Here is a 14,823-nt window from a genome sequence, read left to right on the forward strand (position 1 = left end):
TTCCAGATTTATATTTTAAGACTTATCAAAGCCGGGAAATCTTTGCGCGGGAAAATGCCTCTGTATGTCAGCGGACTGAATTCCTTTTGACTTTCACAGACTCACTGAACTAACTCTTCATTGGCAAAAAACCCAATTTGATTTTTGCTTATCTTTTATATTTTTTTATATTATTATTATTTATTTATTTTTTTTTTCAAATGTTTTAAATATTTTAAATAATGGAAGCAAATCAAACTGAAAACAAAAGAAGGACCTAAATTTTGTTTACCTTTAGGTCTCAACCAGCCTACGAGGTCCTGTTTCGTCCTTACATTCACATCAACTTCGTCAGGGAAAGTTTCGTTGTTCAGACTGTGCTTCCAACATTTATCTGTTAGTGTCCTTCTCCAACATTTCTTGTCAGCGTCTCTCTCTCTCTCTCTCTCTCTCCTGTTCCTGATGGGACCCGGGTGATCATACCCCGACAGGAGCAGGAGGGAGAAACCTCTGGAACCGGGCCCCCCTTGGAGGCTGGGGAGGATCTGGAGGAACAGACACAGCAGGCTGATCTTCTTCACAGTCTGCCGCATTGCTTTCCCCTGCAGCTGCTTTTTCCCCTCAGGCCGCGCATGCACGACCTGAGAGAAAAAGCAGCCAGAGTGGAAAGCCACACGGCAGAAGGAAGAAGAACGGCGCTGGAGGACAAACTCTTCTGCTGGCGGGGCCTTGGGATTCCCACCAGCCAAGGTACTTAACAGTAACAGCTGGCGGGTGGCAGTAGTGATTGGGGAGGGTGGGGTGGCGGCAGCAGCAGCAACAATTGAGGGGGCGCCAGGACGGTGCCAGCAGTAGCGATCGGAGGGCTTCAGCAGCGGCAACGATCTGGGGGGGGGGGTTGGCCTGGCGGCGGCCATGCCCCGGGCCCGGCTTAGTCTCTCAGCAGCCCTGTTTTAGGGTGTTTACTGCTCTAGCTAACGGAAGACCAGAATTTTATATTTTACAGTTCACACTGAGTAGTGAGATTGGCCTATAACTTGAGGTTAAAAAAAGAGTAAAACTACCACAGTTTCTGTACCAACTTGCCTAAATCTATCTGGATAGTGCTGCTGTGGTCACCATGGTAGGTATTTTCAGTACAACTGCTTATATGGAAAATGATGCTGAATATACATGTGAAATTAACTTAATATGGCAGGGCCTGCCGAGTTTTCAAAATGGCTGCTGAAACTTCCCGAGTTAGTCTTGCGGGGTCTCGGCGGTCTCTTCAGCCATTTTTAAAACACGGCGACGTCACTGCACCAGGCACAGGCAGAGTAGCGGCAGTGGGCAGGAAAGGACTCTTTCCTGCCCCCATGGAGGCCACTAGACTACCAGGGCCATTCAAGGTAGGACCGCCGGGGAGGGTTGTAGTGTGCGGCAGCGGCGGGCAACCAGGAACAGCCTCCGGGCCCTCGGGCACTGCTCGGTTGCCTGAATGGTCAATCTGCCCCTGTAATACAGTGATTTCAGTGGCTGGCAGTTGACCCACATTTTGTTAAAGGAGTGAACGACATGTTTCATTGTGTAACTACAGTACATTTTCTATTCCTCTGAATTATTTTCCCATTACAGTGATTGATAGCCTTCATCTTTTCCGAAATAAGAGCTTTCATCACGTTAATTTCTTTCTTGCAGCTAATCAGTGGACGGTGGCATACAGTGGATGTGCTACAGAATACACCTGCAGTTGCTTAATGCCGGGCACTTTGTACAAAGTGCGAGCATGCTGTATCAGCACAGGTGGACATAGTCAGGTAAGGGGATGGGGGGTCATTTTAAAATGCAAATTATTTCATGTACCTAATGTTTCGAGACCTTCTCTTATAGCTTCAAATGCAACTCTTTATTCATTGTGTTGTAGAGTGTGATAAAGTCACATTCAGGATAGTAGGGTTAAGGCAGTGTCAGTTTGAAATACAAGTCCCAGAAGGCATTGCAGACAAGGAGCCAGGGGGTGAGATGAGGAAACCGGACTGGACTCCTAGCTGCAATCAGAGAAGACATGGGTGTAAGCTGGCAGGATATGTAGAGTGGCTGCCACTAGGGGGAAAGAGAGATAGGAAACCCTGTTTGCAGGAGCTCCTCATTAGCCTAATGCTTAACTCAGCTGGTACGGGTGTAGGGGAAGCTAGTGGAAGGAGAATGATTGGTTGTGAGAGCAGAAGCCAGGGATTGATTAGGCAGGTGGGAAGGAGTCCCAGGGGAGTTCAGTTCAGGAGGAGAGAAGCAGTTGCAGGGAAAATCCCTTGGGTGTGAGAAGTCCCTAAAGTATTGAAACCTCCTGTAGGTAAAGGCTGCTTTGTGATGTAATTGTGATCAGGGGCATAGCCAGACACCGAACTTTGAGTGGGCCTGGACCCAAGATGGGTGGGCAGAAGAACCACTCCCTGTCCCACAGGTGATTTGGTCTCTCCTTGTCTCACCTGCATGCCATCTGCTATTTACAAGGTATGCAGGAGGGACAGTTGTTGGGAGTTTTCAGCTGGTGGGGCTTGGGAATCCCTGCCAGCCACACCATAGGTGTGCTGCTACTGGGTGGGCCTGAGCCCACCCAGGCCCACCCTTAGCTACGCCACTGATTGTGATGATGAACTGAAAGAACTGCTTCTGTTTGCAATTGAACTACTGTTTATTGTGCACTGGATAAAGAGCCCAGACTGAAGCTGACTGTGAGCCTGTATTGAATCCTGGTAGGTGCTGGTAGCCTACTGCTTACAAGGGACTATTTGCCACACACTGTCAGGTCGCTTACATGTGCTTAAGATTGAAGGTGAATGCTGCTGTTGGAACTGTGTATCAGGTCTACTAGAAACCTGCATGGAATAAAAGTCTTAAGATTGAAGTTGCTGGTGGACATTTGTTTCCTGATTGTACCGGGAGCGCTCTCCCTGGTGACAAGAGGAAAGCATTGTTTTTATTGCTACAATGGTCATTCCTTGGCCTGTGCATCCTTCAGGCTTTTGTTGTTGTATTATCTACTTGTTTGGCCATCTTAAGATCATCAACCTGATCTTGCTCTTCTTTCATGTACAGAACTCATTCCCAATATTGCACTGCTCCCTTGAGTTTGTGCAGCCCAAATGTCTGTCTCTGCATTTTTGTAACATGAAATATTAGCCACTAAACTGTAGACAATTGTTCAAGCTTCTCTAGATCAATTCTTATATTATCCGCACGTTCCAGACTGTTGCACATAGTACCAACTGCAGCCTATAAGAATCTTGCCCCTCCCTCCCCCACTACAGGTACAAAACCTGAAATAGCAATCTGCATGTGCTTTTACTCTCATATAGAGTGCACAATTTGATAAAAGAACATTTCTGCGGGCAAAGCCCATAGAAATGGCTTTGAAAGGTATTCTCTTAGGGCAAAGGTGAGCAAATGGAATTCCTGAGGGTCACAACCTAGTTGAGTTTTCAGAATAATGGAGACCTTATCAATGATTTCCAAGCAGGGAATATAAACCAAAACAGTCTTTATTGATTCAAGCACCAGAGTAGAGACCGGACACGGGACCGTGTTGTGGCGGATGTAACCGCCTACCTTAGGAGTCACAACTCACTTTAGTATATATGTGTGTTGCAAATAGGAAATGATGATGGCTCATTTGGTATAATGGATGCACAGGACTACTGAAAGTACAGCTAATGAGCAAGAACAGAACACTGCCGCCAACGTGGTGTGGAAAAATCCTCTCAAATGTCAGTGAAGGCTGTGATTTTGAAAGACCGTTTTTCATATGTCAGTGGAAGAGTTTGAGACTGGATGAATGTACTGAATTATCATCTCCCCTCTGGTGTCTCCACAGCAAGAATTGCACGGCAAATCTCTTTAACTCTCCATGTCTCATCATGCCCACTTTAATTGGATAACAACGCCATCCGCCTCTTTCCCTCTCCCCCTTCTGCATGCATTCATGAAGACATTGTGCCAGAAACATACTGCCAAGCTCCAAAACTCATCCTCTTTTTTTTTTTTTTTTAATGCTAAAATTGTAAATCCTGTTATAAATTGTGATTGTAAATTTACAAAGAGGCTGTTTCTTTTCCAGTGTTCCGAAAGTCAACCTATCCGCACGTTAAGTGTTGCGCCTGGTCAGTGTCAACCACCGCGAGTGTTAGGGAAACCAAAGCACAAAGAAGTCCAGTTGCAATGGGGTGAGTACTGATGATGGAAATGGTTTTTACTCGTAATTTGGGAATGAGTAGGAATAGGCTGGTTAGGACAGACTCTGCTGAAACCCCCTCCAAGTAGTGGGATCTGCTGTGCTCTGTGTTACATAGGACTTTTTGGTGGAACTCTAGGCTCTAATGTGTAATCTCCATTTTTGACCCAACTTGATGAGTGGGGTCAAAGCAGGGGCGTAGCCAGACTTCGGCGGGAGGGGGGTCCAGAGCCCAAGGTGAAAGGGCACATTTTAGACCCCCCCCCTCCCACCGCCGCCACCACCACCAACTTTGACCCCCCTCCCCTGCCGACGACCCTCTCAACCCCCACTCCCGCTGCCAACCCCCCGCCACCATCAGCTACCTTTGCTGGCGGGGGACCCCAAGCCCCACCAGCTGAGATCTTCTTCTTCTGGCGCAAGGCTTCGTTCTGTTTCTGTGAGTCTAACGTCCTGCACGTACAACGTGCAGGACGACAGACTCACAGAAATAGAACGAAGCCTTGCGCCGGAAGTAGAGGACCTCGGCTGGCGGGGGTTGGGGTCCCCCCCCAGAAAAGGTAGTCGACGGCAGAGGGGGGAGGGTTGGCGGCGGGAGGGGGGTCAAGGGCCAAATCTACGGGGGCCCAGGCCCCCGTGGCCCCACGTAGCTACGCCACTGGGTCAAAGGTCTCACCTTCTTGGGAAGTGCCATTGTCAAAAGATTTGATTTGGATAACTAAGTAGTTGCTGAAAATGTACTTTCATTCTACGAGGACAGAGTCGGCAGATAACATACAGGAGCCAAATATTCAAAGGGGTTTAACCAGGCAGAAGAGGCTTCACTAACTGGCCTTCCATAACAGATCCTCTGGAAAACTTCCATAAGGACCAGCGTGTTTCTTCTTTTGGTGCCAAAGGGTAGGACACGGAGAACATAGCTGACTGAGGAAATGGTCTAAATAGAGGCATTTATGTCTTCTCTGTACTTTCTCCACATTTGGAGGGTTTTCTTTTTACTTCCTTGATGGCCTGAATCGTTATCACTGGAGATGAAGTAAAATTTTTACCTTCCCATTAACCTCATTGAAGTCAGTAGGAAGTTAAAAGATCAATCATCAAGATCAGGACCCCTGAAAATGGGAACCACAACTGCACAAATCCCCTGAACCAAGGCCCCCATGTCCAAAGAGACCCTATCTCAGGACCTCCTTGCCAGGGACCCCTGCCCTAGGATCTCCAAGCAAGAGTGTGCTGGGGACAGAAAACCTCCCCCCCCCCCCCCCAGCTATCCATCCTTCCCTCCTGCCCGTCTATCTCATCAACTGTCCAGTCTACCTTCAGCTACCTATCCTACAGGCCACCATGATGGTTCCCCCATGCATACCTTCTCTGTGGAAAGTGCCCCCCACCCCCGGTGTTCGTTCCTGCCACCTGCCAATTTGAAAATGATGGTGTTTCAGACAGAGTCACTGACTTCAGCTGAACTGGCAGAACCCTGTCACTTTTTAAACGCGGTTGGTTCATCTGAAGACATTCACATATCCATTATTTTATTTTGCAGTAAAAAAATGAGCCTTGTGAGCAGCAAAACTTCAAATATTTTTATTGAATTCTGTTTTCAGTAGTCAAGCAAACTGTATGAAGAAGCATGAATTGTCTCAGAGAGACATTTAGGCATATTTTCAAAGCACTTAGCCTTCCAAAGTTCCATAGAAACCTATGGAACTTTGGAAGGCTAAGTGCTTTGAAAATATGCCTCATTGTCTCTTGGAAGATAGTTCAAAATATCAGAGCTGATTACAAAAGAGTTTGATGGTCTCCATTCTCATTGTTGCTTCCATTGTGAATCCTGTTTGATTTATTCCACTTACTAGCAATCAAGAAACAGACCACGGATAGCTAGCTATGGACAGACTGCGGAAATGTTTATTTAAAGATCTTGAGTTTTTTTAAGGGTGTGTTTTGTAATCATTTGAATTGTCTCATTTTGTCCATTGCTGAAAAGAAGTGATGTTTATAATGATTGGCTCATGAAGTACATTTTGACATGGAATAAGATTACCCTCAAACATTTATGTTCTGACCAGAAGTCCTGTTCATCAATAGGACGCAGAAGTGCCTGTAATTTTCATTATCATTTAAACTATTATGAGTGAAAGCGTGCATCTTAAAAGCATGAGTTTATTCCCACTGTATCCATGACTACTAACAGAATTCTTTTGTGAAATGTTCAAGTGGGTCTGTTTTATGCCACACAACAAAGGTATCAAAAATAATTTTCAACACAAGATATTATTTAATTATAACGAGAGTGTGGATCATCAAACTTAGAAGGGTCCGATCGTTAGAATGCTTCATTACGATGTCATCATCAGTCCAGATTTCGTAATGAAGTGTGGTCAAGAGCTTAATTCTACCGATCGGATACTTCTAAGTGAGACCCCCCTTGGAAACAAAAAGTGTCTCTGCTGCTGGTAAAAGGTGGGAGGATTATCTGGGGGTCACTGTGGCAACGGGGGCTGATAAAGCTGGCCTGGAGTCACTTAGTCCTCCATTGCCCCAGGTACAATATATATCTTAGATTGCGAGCCCATTAGGGACAGTGCAAAGTATCTGCAATAGAAATTGTAAACCACTATGGTTGCCATTCTTGAATATTGGGCAGGGGAGAGTGTCACTGGACTGAATCACAAGAGGGAGTACTAGAGTACAGTATGGGGGGAGGAAGGGGAGGGGGTTTAGTTTGGGGGGGGGGGGTTGCTTGTGTATAAACTTGAAAAAGTTGAAGTTACCTGGGGATTTGCGGTAGACTTGATACGAATTATGGTCATTGTTCGGTTATATACTAAGACTTCTGTTTTATTCTTGATGTGTTCCATGATGTTTATACCCTGTTTTGTATCAAAATAAGTTCAATAAAGACTTCTATAAAATAAAAAAAGAAATTGTAAACCACATAGTCACCTCAGGGATCACTGGCAGTATATCAAGTACTGAAAATAATAAATGGGGGAAGCCCAGCCAAAAGGGACTGTGAAAAGTGGATCCAGGTCTTGATCACCTTATCTCCTCCTAGACCTTGACTACCAAGGGGGTGTCCTGGTGTTGAATATGTGGATTTTGGAGTGTCTGGTTGCTGGAAGCCTGTGTCAGGGGGGCAGAGGGAGTCTGAGCAGGTCCCCATCTAGGGGATTCATGAGAAGGAAGAAGTGCCTGGTGGAAAAAGACACCCCAGGCAGGAGGGATATGGATACAGAGGAACTCCATTCCTCCTAGGACTTACCTGCTAGCCAGAGGATCCGTGATCCGGGCTGGGACAGACATATCATGGACATTGATTGGATATGACTTTGGCCTCTTCTGTACTTAAACTGAAGAAATGAGGGTTGAGTTATGAACTGTTGTTGGTTTGATGTTGATCAAGTAAAGGAAATTTTGAAGTTAATTATTGAGACTGCTGGTCGTTATTTGAGAAAGTGGACCTTTTGCATCCCCCAGGGTGGGAATACTCGTCGACCTACCGGAGGATTGTCTTCGGGCCCAGCCTGTGCTCGGCTCATCTGAAGTACAGTTTGTTTTCCGAGCCCTGGTGGATACCTGACCCAGGGAGCTTAGCTGGTGGCCATGACTGAAGGGGTAAACCCAGAGTTACATCCTTGCTTTCATGGTGAAAATTTTTGACATGTAGTTTTGTTCTGTGGTCTTACGCGATTGTTACTGTTTGGGAACCTTTTTATTTTTGAGTTACTTTATAAAGACAACCTAGATACATCTGCAGCTTTTATTAAATAGGCTGTCATAATGAGCCCTGTTAGTACACAAATTTACACGCACGTGCCCAAAATATCTTCATAAATGTACTTATGCTTTGGTCAGCATGTAGACATCTGTGCAATTTTACAGTTGCCGTTTTCTGTGAGTAAAATATTAAAACGAATCGGAGAAAAATTTTCTTCACTCAACATGTAATTAAACTGTGGAATTCGTTGCCAGAGAATGGGGTAAAGGCGGTTAGCTTAGCGGAGTTTAAAAAAGGTTTGGATGGCTTCCTAAAGGAAAAGTCCATAGACCGTTATTAAATGGACTTGGGGAAAATCCACTATTTCTGGGATAAGCAGTATAAAATGTTTTGTACATTTTTGGGATCTTGCCGGGTATTTTGTGACCTGGATTGGCCACTGTTGGAAACAGGATGCTGGGCTCGATGGACCTCTGGTCTTTCCCAGTATGGCAGTACTATGTAACCCTTTTGAAAATGAAGCCCCAGTATGAGCCTTTTCTAATATTTGTCACATTTTCAGAAGTGATAAGAGATTTCTAGATAACGGACCTCAGCATTACTAGTGGGAACGTTTGTTTTAACTCTCTGCGCTTTAGTTTCCTGAATCCTGTCCACTCACTTTTACAAAATGTCTGGGGCTTCCGTTCTCAGATAGTGAACAACACGATATGTGGGATATTTGACTCTGCCCTGCAGAGAGGTATCCCCCTGTCCGTAATTTGTTGCACCCCTTGCCATGACGCAGCATCGCGACCTTTAGAAGTGTAGACGATATTAGCAGGTGAGGATCAGTCGTTCTGCCTGTTTGTTTGCGCTTAATATACTTTCACAGGTCTTATTCTGTTTATGAAATTCTCCCTCCCTCCCCTGGTCAATGTGTGTCAATTTGTTAGAAGGGATTTGGTGGATGTTTATTTATTAGGATTCATTTACCACCTTTTTGAAAGAATTCACTCAAGGCAGTGTTCAGTAGGAATAATTTGCGCTCATATTTTAAGACATGCTAATGAACTGAATGCATACTAATAAATATACATCCTTAAAGGCTGTCGGTGTTTTAAGTTAGGTCCAAGGAAACAAATAGGAGGCAGTTCTGAAGATCCAGCACGGAATAGAAAAAAGATGCGAATCCCCGATGGCAATGTTGAGAAAAATAATTTATTCATCGCAAAATGCTGCTGCTGCTGTTTCTCAGGAGAGGAGTTGTTTTAGGCCAGTAGGTGGAACTGGTTTTACTGCACCACTGGGTTGTTTTATGCTGACGCAGCCCTTTAGGAGGGCGAAACGCGGCCGTGTCGGGCCTATTTTAAATTATGTGGTGAATAAATTATTTTTCTCAACATTGCCATTGGTGATTTGCATCTTTTTATCCTATTCCGTGCTGGTGTTTTAAATTATCCAATCACTGATTAAAAGGACCGGTTCTACTACTTTGATTCGGTGCCAATCCAAGGATCAATAATGCATTTCAAATTTCTAAAAAGATTTCATTACTGCTGGCTGCTTCCCTACTGCTGATATTAGCAAACTTATAAGATGCCAAAACATGAGTCAGAACTGGTCACATCTACTTATAGCAAACAGTTTTACTGTTAAGTAATCAACATGTCAGTGTTGTGCTGAAGACTTCCAACAGGAAACTGTTGTGAAAGTCTGTTCTGATTCTATTCTTCTTTAGTCAAACCAAACACACAGTAAACACTAGAGATTTCTCATAGTGTTCTGAAGATTCTGGAATCCTAAAGAGTTACAAGATTCTGGAATCCCAATTAGTAGCAACATTCCATGTAGAACCCCAAAGAGTAACATAGTAAATGATGGCAGATAAAGACCTGAATGGTCCATCCAGTCTGCCCAACAAGATAAACTCATTTTACGTGATGTGTGATACTTTATATGTATACCCAAGTTTGATTTGTCCTTGCCTTTCTCAGGGCACAGACCGTAGAAGTCTGCCCAGCACTGTCCTTGTACTAAAAGTTCTGAAGATTCTGGAATCCTAAAGAGTTACAAGATTCGGGAATCCCAATTAGTAGCAACATTTCATGTAGAACCCCAAAGAGTAACATAGTAAATGATGGCAGATAAAGACCTGAACGGTCCATCCGGTCTGCCAACAAGATAAACTCCATTTTACATGGTATGTGATACTTTATATGTATACCCGAGTTTGATTTGCCCTTGCCTTTCTCTTACAAAAGTTATTTTTTTTAAATTGTAATTATAGCTCAACACACAAAAATATATATATATATTTTTGTTACATTTGTACCCCGCGCTTTCCCACTCATGGCAGGCTCAACTTGGATATACATCCTAACCCCTAGGATCAAAGAATGCAGAGGTCAGTGTTATAAGGAGTGCAATTTTTATTAAATCCTACAAGCCTAGAATTTTAAAATCACCACTCACTACCCCCCCCCCCCCCCCCCCCCCCCCCCGAAACAAAAAAAAAAAAACTCCACCTACAAGCAAGAGCAACTTAAGGAATCCCACTGCCGCACCTCTTCCCATCTTGAGCAAGTCACTAAACCCTCCATTGATTCAGGAGAGATTTTTTCCCTTTCTCAGGTGAACATGAAACACACAGGTTCTCTCTCTTTCCTTTGGTAGATGTTCCTGTATCGGACAGTGGATGTCAGGTTGCACAGTACAGTGTGGAAATGACTGAGCCTGCAGAGAGAGCCGCCGAGGTCTATCATGGGGCTGATTTAGATTGCACTGTCAGTAACCTCCTTCCTGGAACTACATATCACTTCAGGGTCAGAGCCTTGAATGATGGAGGGGTGAGTTAGACCTTCTATGTGTTTTTTTTGCTTGTTTGTTTTTGTTTTTTTACGACTAATATTCCGCCAGTGTCGTTATGCTCATATTAGCCCTCTCCTCAAGTCACTATACTGGCTTCCTATCCGTTTCCGCATGCAGTTCAAACTCCTCTTATTGACCTATAAGTGCATTCACTCTGCAGCTCCTCAGTACCTCTCCATTCTCATCTCTCCCTTCATTCCTCCCCAGGAACTCCGTTCACTGGGTAAATCTCTCTTATCTGCACCCTTCTCCTCCACTGCTAACTCCAGACTCCGTTCCTTTTATCTTGCTGCACCATATGCCTGGAATAGTCTTCCTGAGCTGGTACGTCAAGCTCCATCTCTGGCCGTCTTCAAATCTAAGCTAAAAGCCCACCTTTTTGATGCAGCTTTTAACTCCTAACCCATGTTCACTTGTTCACTTTAATATTCCCTTATCTCTTGTTTGTCCTGTTTGTCTGTCCTAATTAGATTGTAAGCTCTGTCGAGCAGGGACTGTCTCTTCATGTTCAAGTGTACAGCGCTGCGTACGTCTAGTAGCCCTTTAGAAATGATAAGTAGTAGGTAGTAGTAATGTTCAACTCCAGTGAAGGCTGTTTCAAATATAAGCCTCTTTTTGAATGAACACCTGTGTTCAGTTCTCATTTGTACTGTTGTGATGTTCCCTAAATCAGGGGTTCTCAACCCAGTCCTCGGGACACACCGAGCCAATCAGGTTTTCAGGTTATCCCCAAATGAATATGCGTGAGATGGATTTGTGTATAATGAAGGCAATGCAAGCAAATCTAGTTGATGCATATTCATTGGGGATATCCTGAAAACCGGACTGAGTTGAGAACCCCTGCTGTACATGGCCGATAGATTTTGATTATTTTGTTCTTGTTGTGTTGTAGTAATGTTTATGTATGTTATTTGTAACTCCCGTAGACCAAATAGATAAGTACTGGATATAAATTTCTGAAATAAATAAAACCAGGTCCCATATTAGTTCAGTTGTTAGCATCAAATATATTACTAGCAGCTGCTTAGTGTGCAGTGATAACGAAGCTTTCAGTTATTCACATTTTTTTTTGTGAGCAACACTGTGTTCAATTCTGGTCACCGCATCTCAAGATATAGAGGGGCATAATCGAACGCGAACGCCCATATCCATTGGCATCTATCTCCGAGGACGGGTACGTGAAGGGGCGGGACAGACCATATTTAAAAAAAAAATGGCCGCCCATCTTTTTTTTCGATAATACGGTTTGTGCCCGGCAAATGCATCGGAGTTGTGCAGATTTGAGCTGGGCGGTTCCGTTTTTCAGCGATAATGGAAACCAAACGCGCCCAGCTCAAAAACGAACAAATCCAAGGCATTGGGTCGTGGGAGGGGCCAGGATTCGTAGTGCACTGGTCCCCCTCACATGCCAGGACACCAACCGGGCACCCTAGGGGGCACTGCAGTGGACTTCACAAATTGCTCCCAGGTACATAGCTCCCTTACCTTCGGTGCTGAGCCCCCCAAACCCCCTCCCCCAAAACCCACTCCCCACAGCTCTACACCATTACCATAGCACTTATGGGTGAAGAGGGGCACCTAGATGTGGGTACAGTGGGTTTTGGGGACGGTTTGGAGCACTCCCATTTACCAGCACAAGTGTAACAGGTAGGGGGGATGGGCCTGGGTCCACCTGGCTGAAGTCCACTGCACCCACTAACAACTGCTCCAGGGACCTGCATACTGCTGGGTATGACATTTGAGGCTGGCATACAGGCTGGAAAAAAGAAGTTTTTAAAGTTGTTGTTTTTGGGTGGGAGGGGGTTAATGACCACTGGGGGAGTAAAGGGAGGTCTTCCCCGATTCCCTCCGGTGGGCAGTTGGGGCACTTTTTGGGGACTTGTTTGTGAGAAAAAAAGGGTCCAGAAAAAGTGACCCAAATTCTTGCTTCTGGCGCCCTTCTTTTTTCGATTATCGGCCGAGCACGCCCATCTCTCCTCGGCCGATAAACATGCCCCAGTCCCGCCTTCACCGCGCCTCCGATACGCCCCCGTCAACTTTGTCCGTTCCCGTGACAGATTGCAGTTGGAGACGCCCTAAATCGGCTTTCAAGTATACCGATTTGGGCGCCCACGGGAGAAAGACGCCTATCTCGCGATTTGGGTCGAAATATGGGCGTCTTTCTCTTTCGAAAATAAGCTGGATAGTGGAATTAGAAAATGAACAGAGAAGGGCGACAAAAATGATAAAGGAGATGGGATGACTTCCCTATGAGGAAAGGCTGAAGTGGCTAGTTTCTTCAGCTTGGAGAAAAGACGGCTGAGGGGAGATATGATAGAGGTCTATAAAATAATGAGTGGAGTGGAACGGGTAGACGTGAATCGTTTGTTTACTCTTTCCAAAAAATACTAGGACCAGGGGGCATGGAGTGAAGCTACAAAGTAGAAAATTTAAAACGAATTGGTGAAAATGTTTCTTCACTCAGCGTGTAATTAAATTCTGGAATTTGTTGCCAGAAAATGGGGTAAAGGCGGTTGGGTTAGCGGGGTTTAAAAAAGGTTTGGATAGCTTCCTAAAGGAAAAGTCCATAGACCATTATTACACTGGACTTGGGGAAAATCCAATGCTTATTTCTGTAATAAACAGCATCATATGTTCTGTACTTTTCTGGGATCTTGCCAGGTATTTGTGACCTAGATTGGCCACTGTTGGAAACAGGATGCTGGGCTTGATAGACCTTTTGGTCTGTCCCAGTATGGCAGTACTTATGTACTTGTAAAAGCTGGCCAGCATTTTCTTGGGTGCGATAACAATCAAACCCTGAACAGTGTTACAAAAAAAATACTCTTGAGTTGCATACTAGTCTGCTGGGGTTAAGATTCACCTTACAACATCAAAACAACCCATTGTCAACTAACTAAAAAAGACGGGGGTTGATAGCAGCGGGGGCGTATCTGAACTTCAGCGGTAGGGGGGTCCAGAGCCGAGGTCAGGGGACACATTTTAGCCCCCCCCCCCCCCCCCCCGATGACCCTCTCGACCCGCCCACCTGCCGTCGCCAACCTTTGCTGGCGGGGGACCCCAACCCCCGCCAGCCAAAGTCTTCTTCCTGTTTCTGTGAGTCTGACGTCCTGCACGTTGTACGTGCGTGCAGGACGTCAGACCTTCAAAAACCAAACCCCTTTGCTGGCGGGGGTTGGGGTCCCCCGCCAGCAAAGGTAGGAGACAGCGGGAGGGGGGGTTGAGAGGGTCATCAGTAGGGGGGTCCAGGGCCAAATCTGTGGGGGCCCAGGCCCCCATGGCCCCATAGCAGCTATGCCCCTGGTCAGCAGAAAGCAATTTGCTCAATGTTAACCAGATTACTTAACCCAGGGGTGTCCAACATGCAGCCCATGGGCCAAATGTGGCCTGCCCGACCAAAGAATGCAACCCATTTGAGGTTTGTTTGTTTTTTAGCCAAAAAGGTTTACCTAATTAGCTAGCTCTGTAGAGCAATTAAGTCAATATGAACCCACAATTTCAGAAGAGATGCACATAGTTTGATGAATATAAATCATTCTATAACAAGCTAAAATATTCATGTGACCTCCAAGAAATGGTGCAGCCTGCACACACATGGATTTTCTGATTATGTGACCCAGTGTTGAAAAAATTTAGATGGCCTTGGCTTGGTTAGTTTTAAGTGGATTTTCAGTTGACTTATCTGGTTAAATAGCCTGCTGAATATGTGGTTAAATTTGATCCGTTAACCGGATCGCGCTATTGCCATGCCCTTGTATGGGCGTTATTGCCTACCTTTGGCTGGATAGTGAACTGTCTGGATGAAAGTTAAGCAGTCCCTTGTCCTGAGGTTGCTGTAATAGAAATTTGAATTAGTTTTACTAAATACAGACTCGATGGCCTTATCTCTGTTCATTCCTGAAGCCTTCCCTTCCCTACCCACCACAGACGTTGAACTTCCGTAGCAGCGAAAGCGAGGAAAGAGGGCTGGTTCGTAAGTTATGGCAGCCCGTTGAATTACGCGCTGCCAGAAGGAGCATTTTGCTAGTTTCTGACAGATTGAAATGCTGAGCACAGTTCCGGACAT

At 45.2% G+C, this 14,823-nt stretch overlaps 1 protein-coding gene across 2 annotated transcripts in view; it reads left to right on the plus strand.

The window, feature by feature from the left end:
- The window catches only part of FNDC3B (fibronectin type III domain containing 3B), a 549,281-nt gene that overhangs the window by 461,081 nt on the left and 73,377 nt on the right, over window positions 1–14,823 (plus strand). For both annotated transcript variants that reach the window (XM_030216206.1, XM_030216207.1), the window contains 3 exons: window positions 1,657–1,775; window positions 4,073–4,178; window positions 10,563–10,735. In XM_030216206.1, coding sequence (XP_030072066.1) covers window positions 1,657–1,775; window positions 4,073–4,178; window positions 10,563–10,735 — 398 coding nt within the window. The remainder of the gene's footprint in view (window positions 1–1,656; window positions 1,776–4,072; window positions 4,179–10,562; window positions 10,736–14,823) is intronic.

This window comes from Microcaecilia unicolor, chromosome 10, assembly GCF_901765095.1.
Source record: "Microcaecilia unicolor chromosome 10, aMicUni1.1, whole genome shotgun sequence".
NCBI lineage: Eukaryota > Metazoa > Chordata > Amphibia > Gymnophiona > Siphonopidae > Microcaecilia > Microcaecilia unicolor.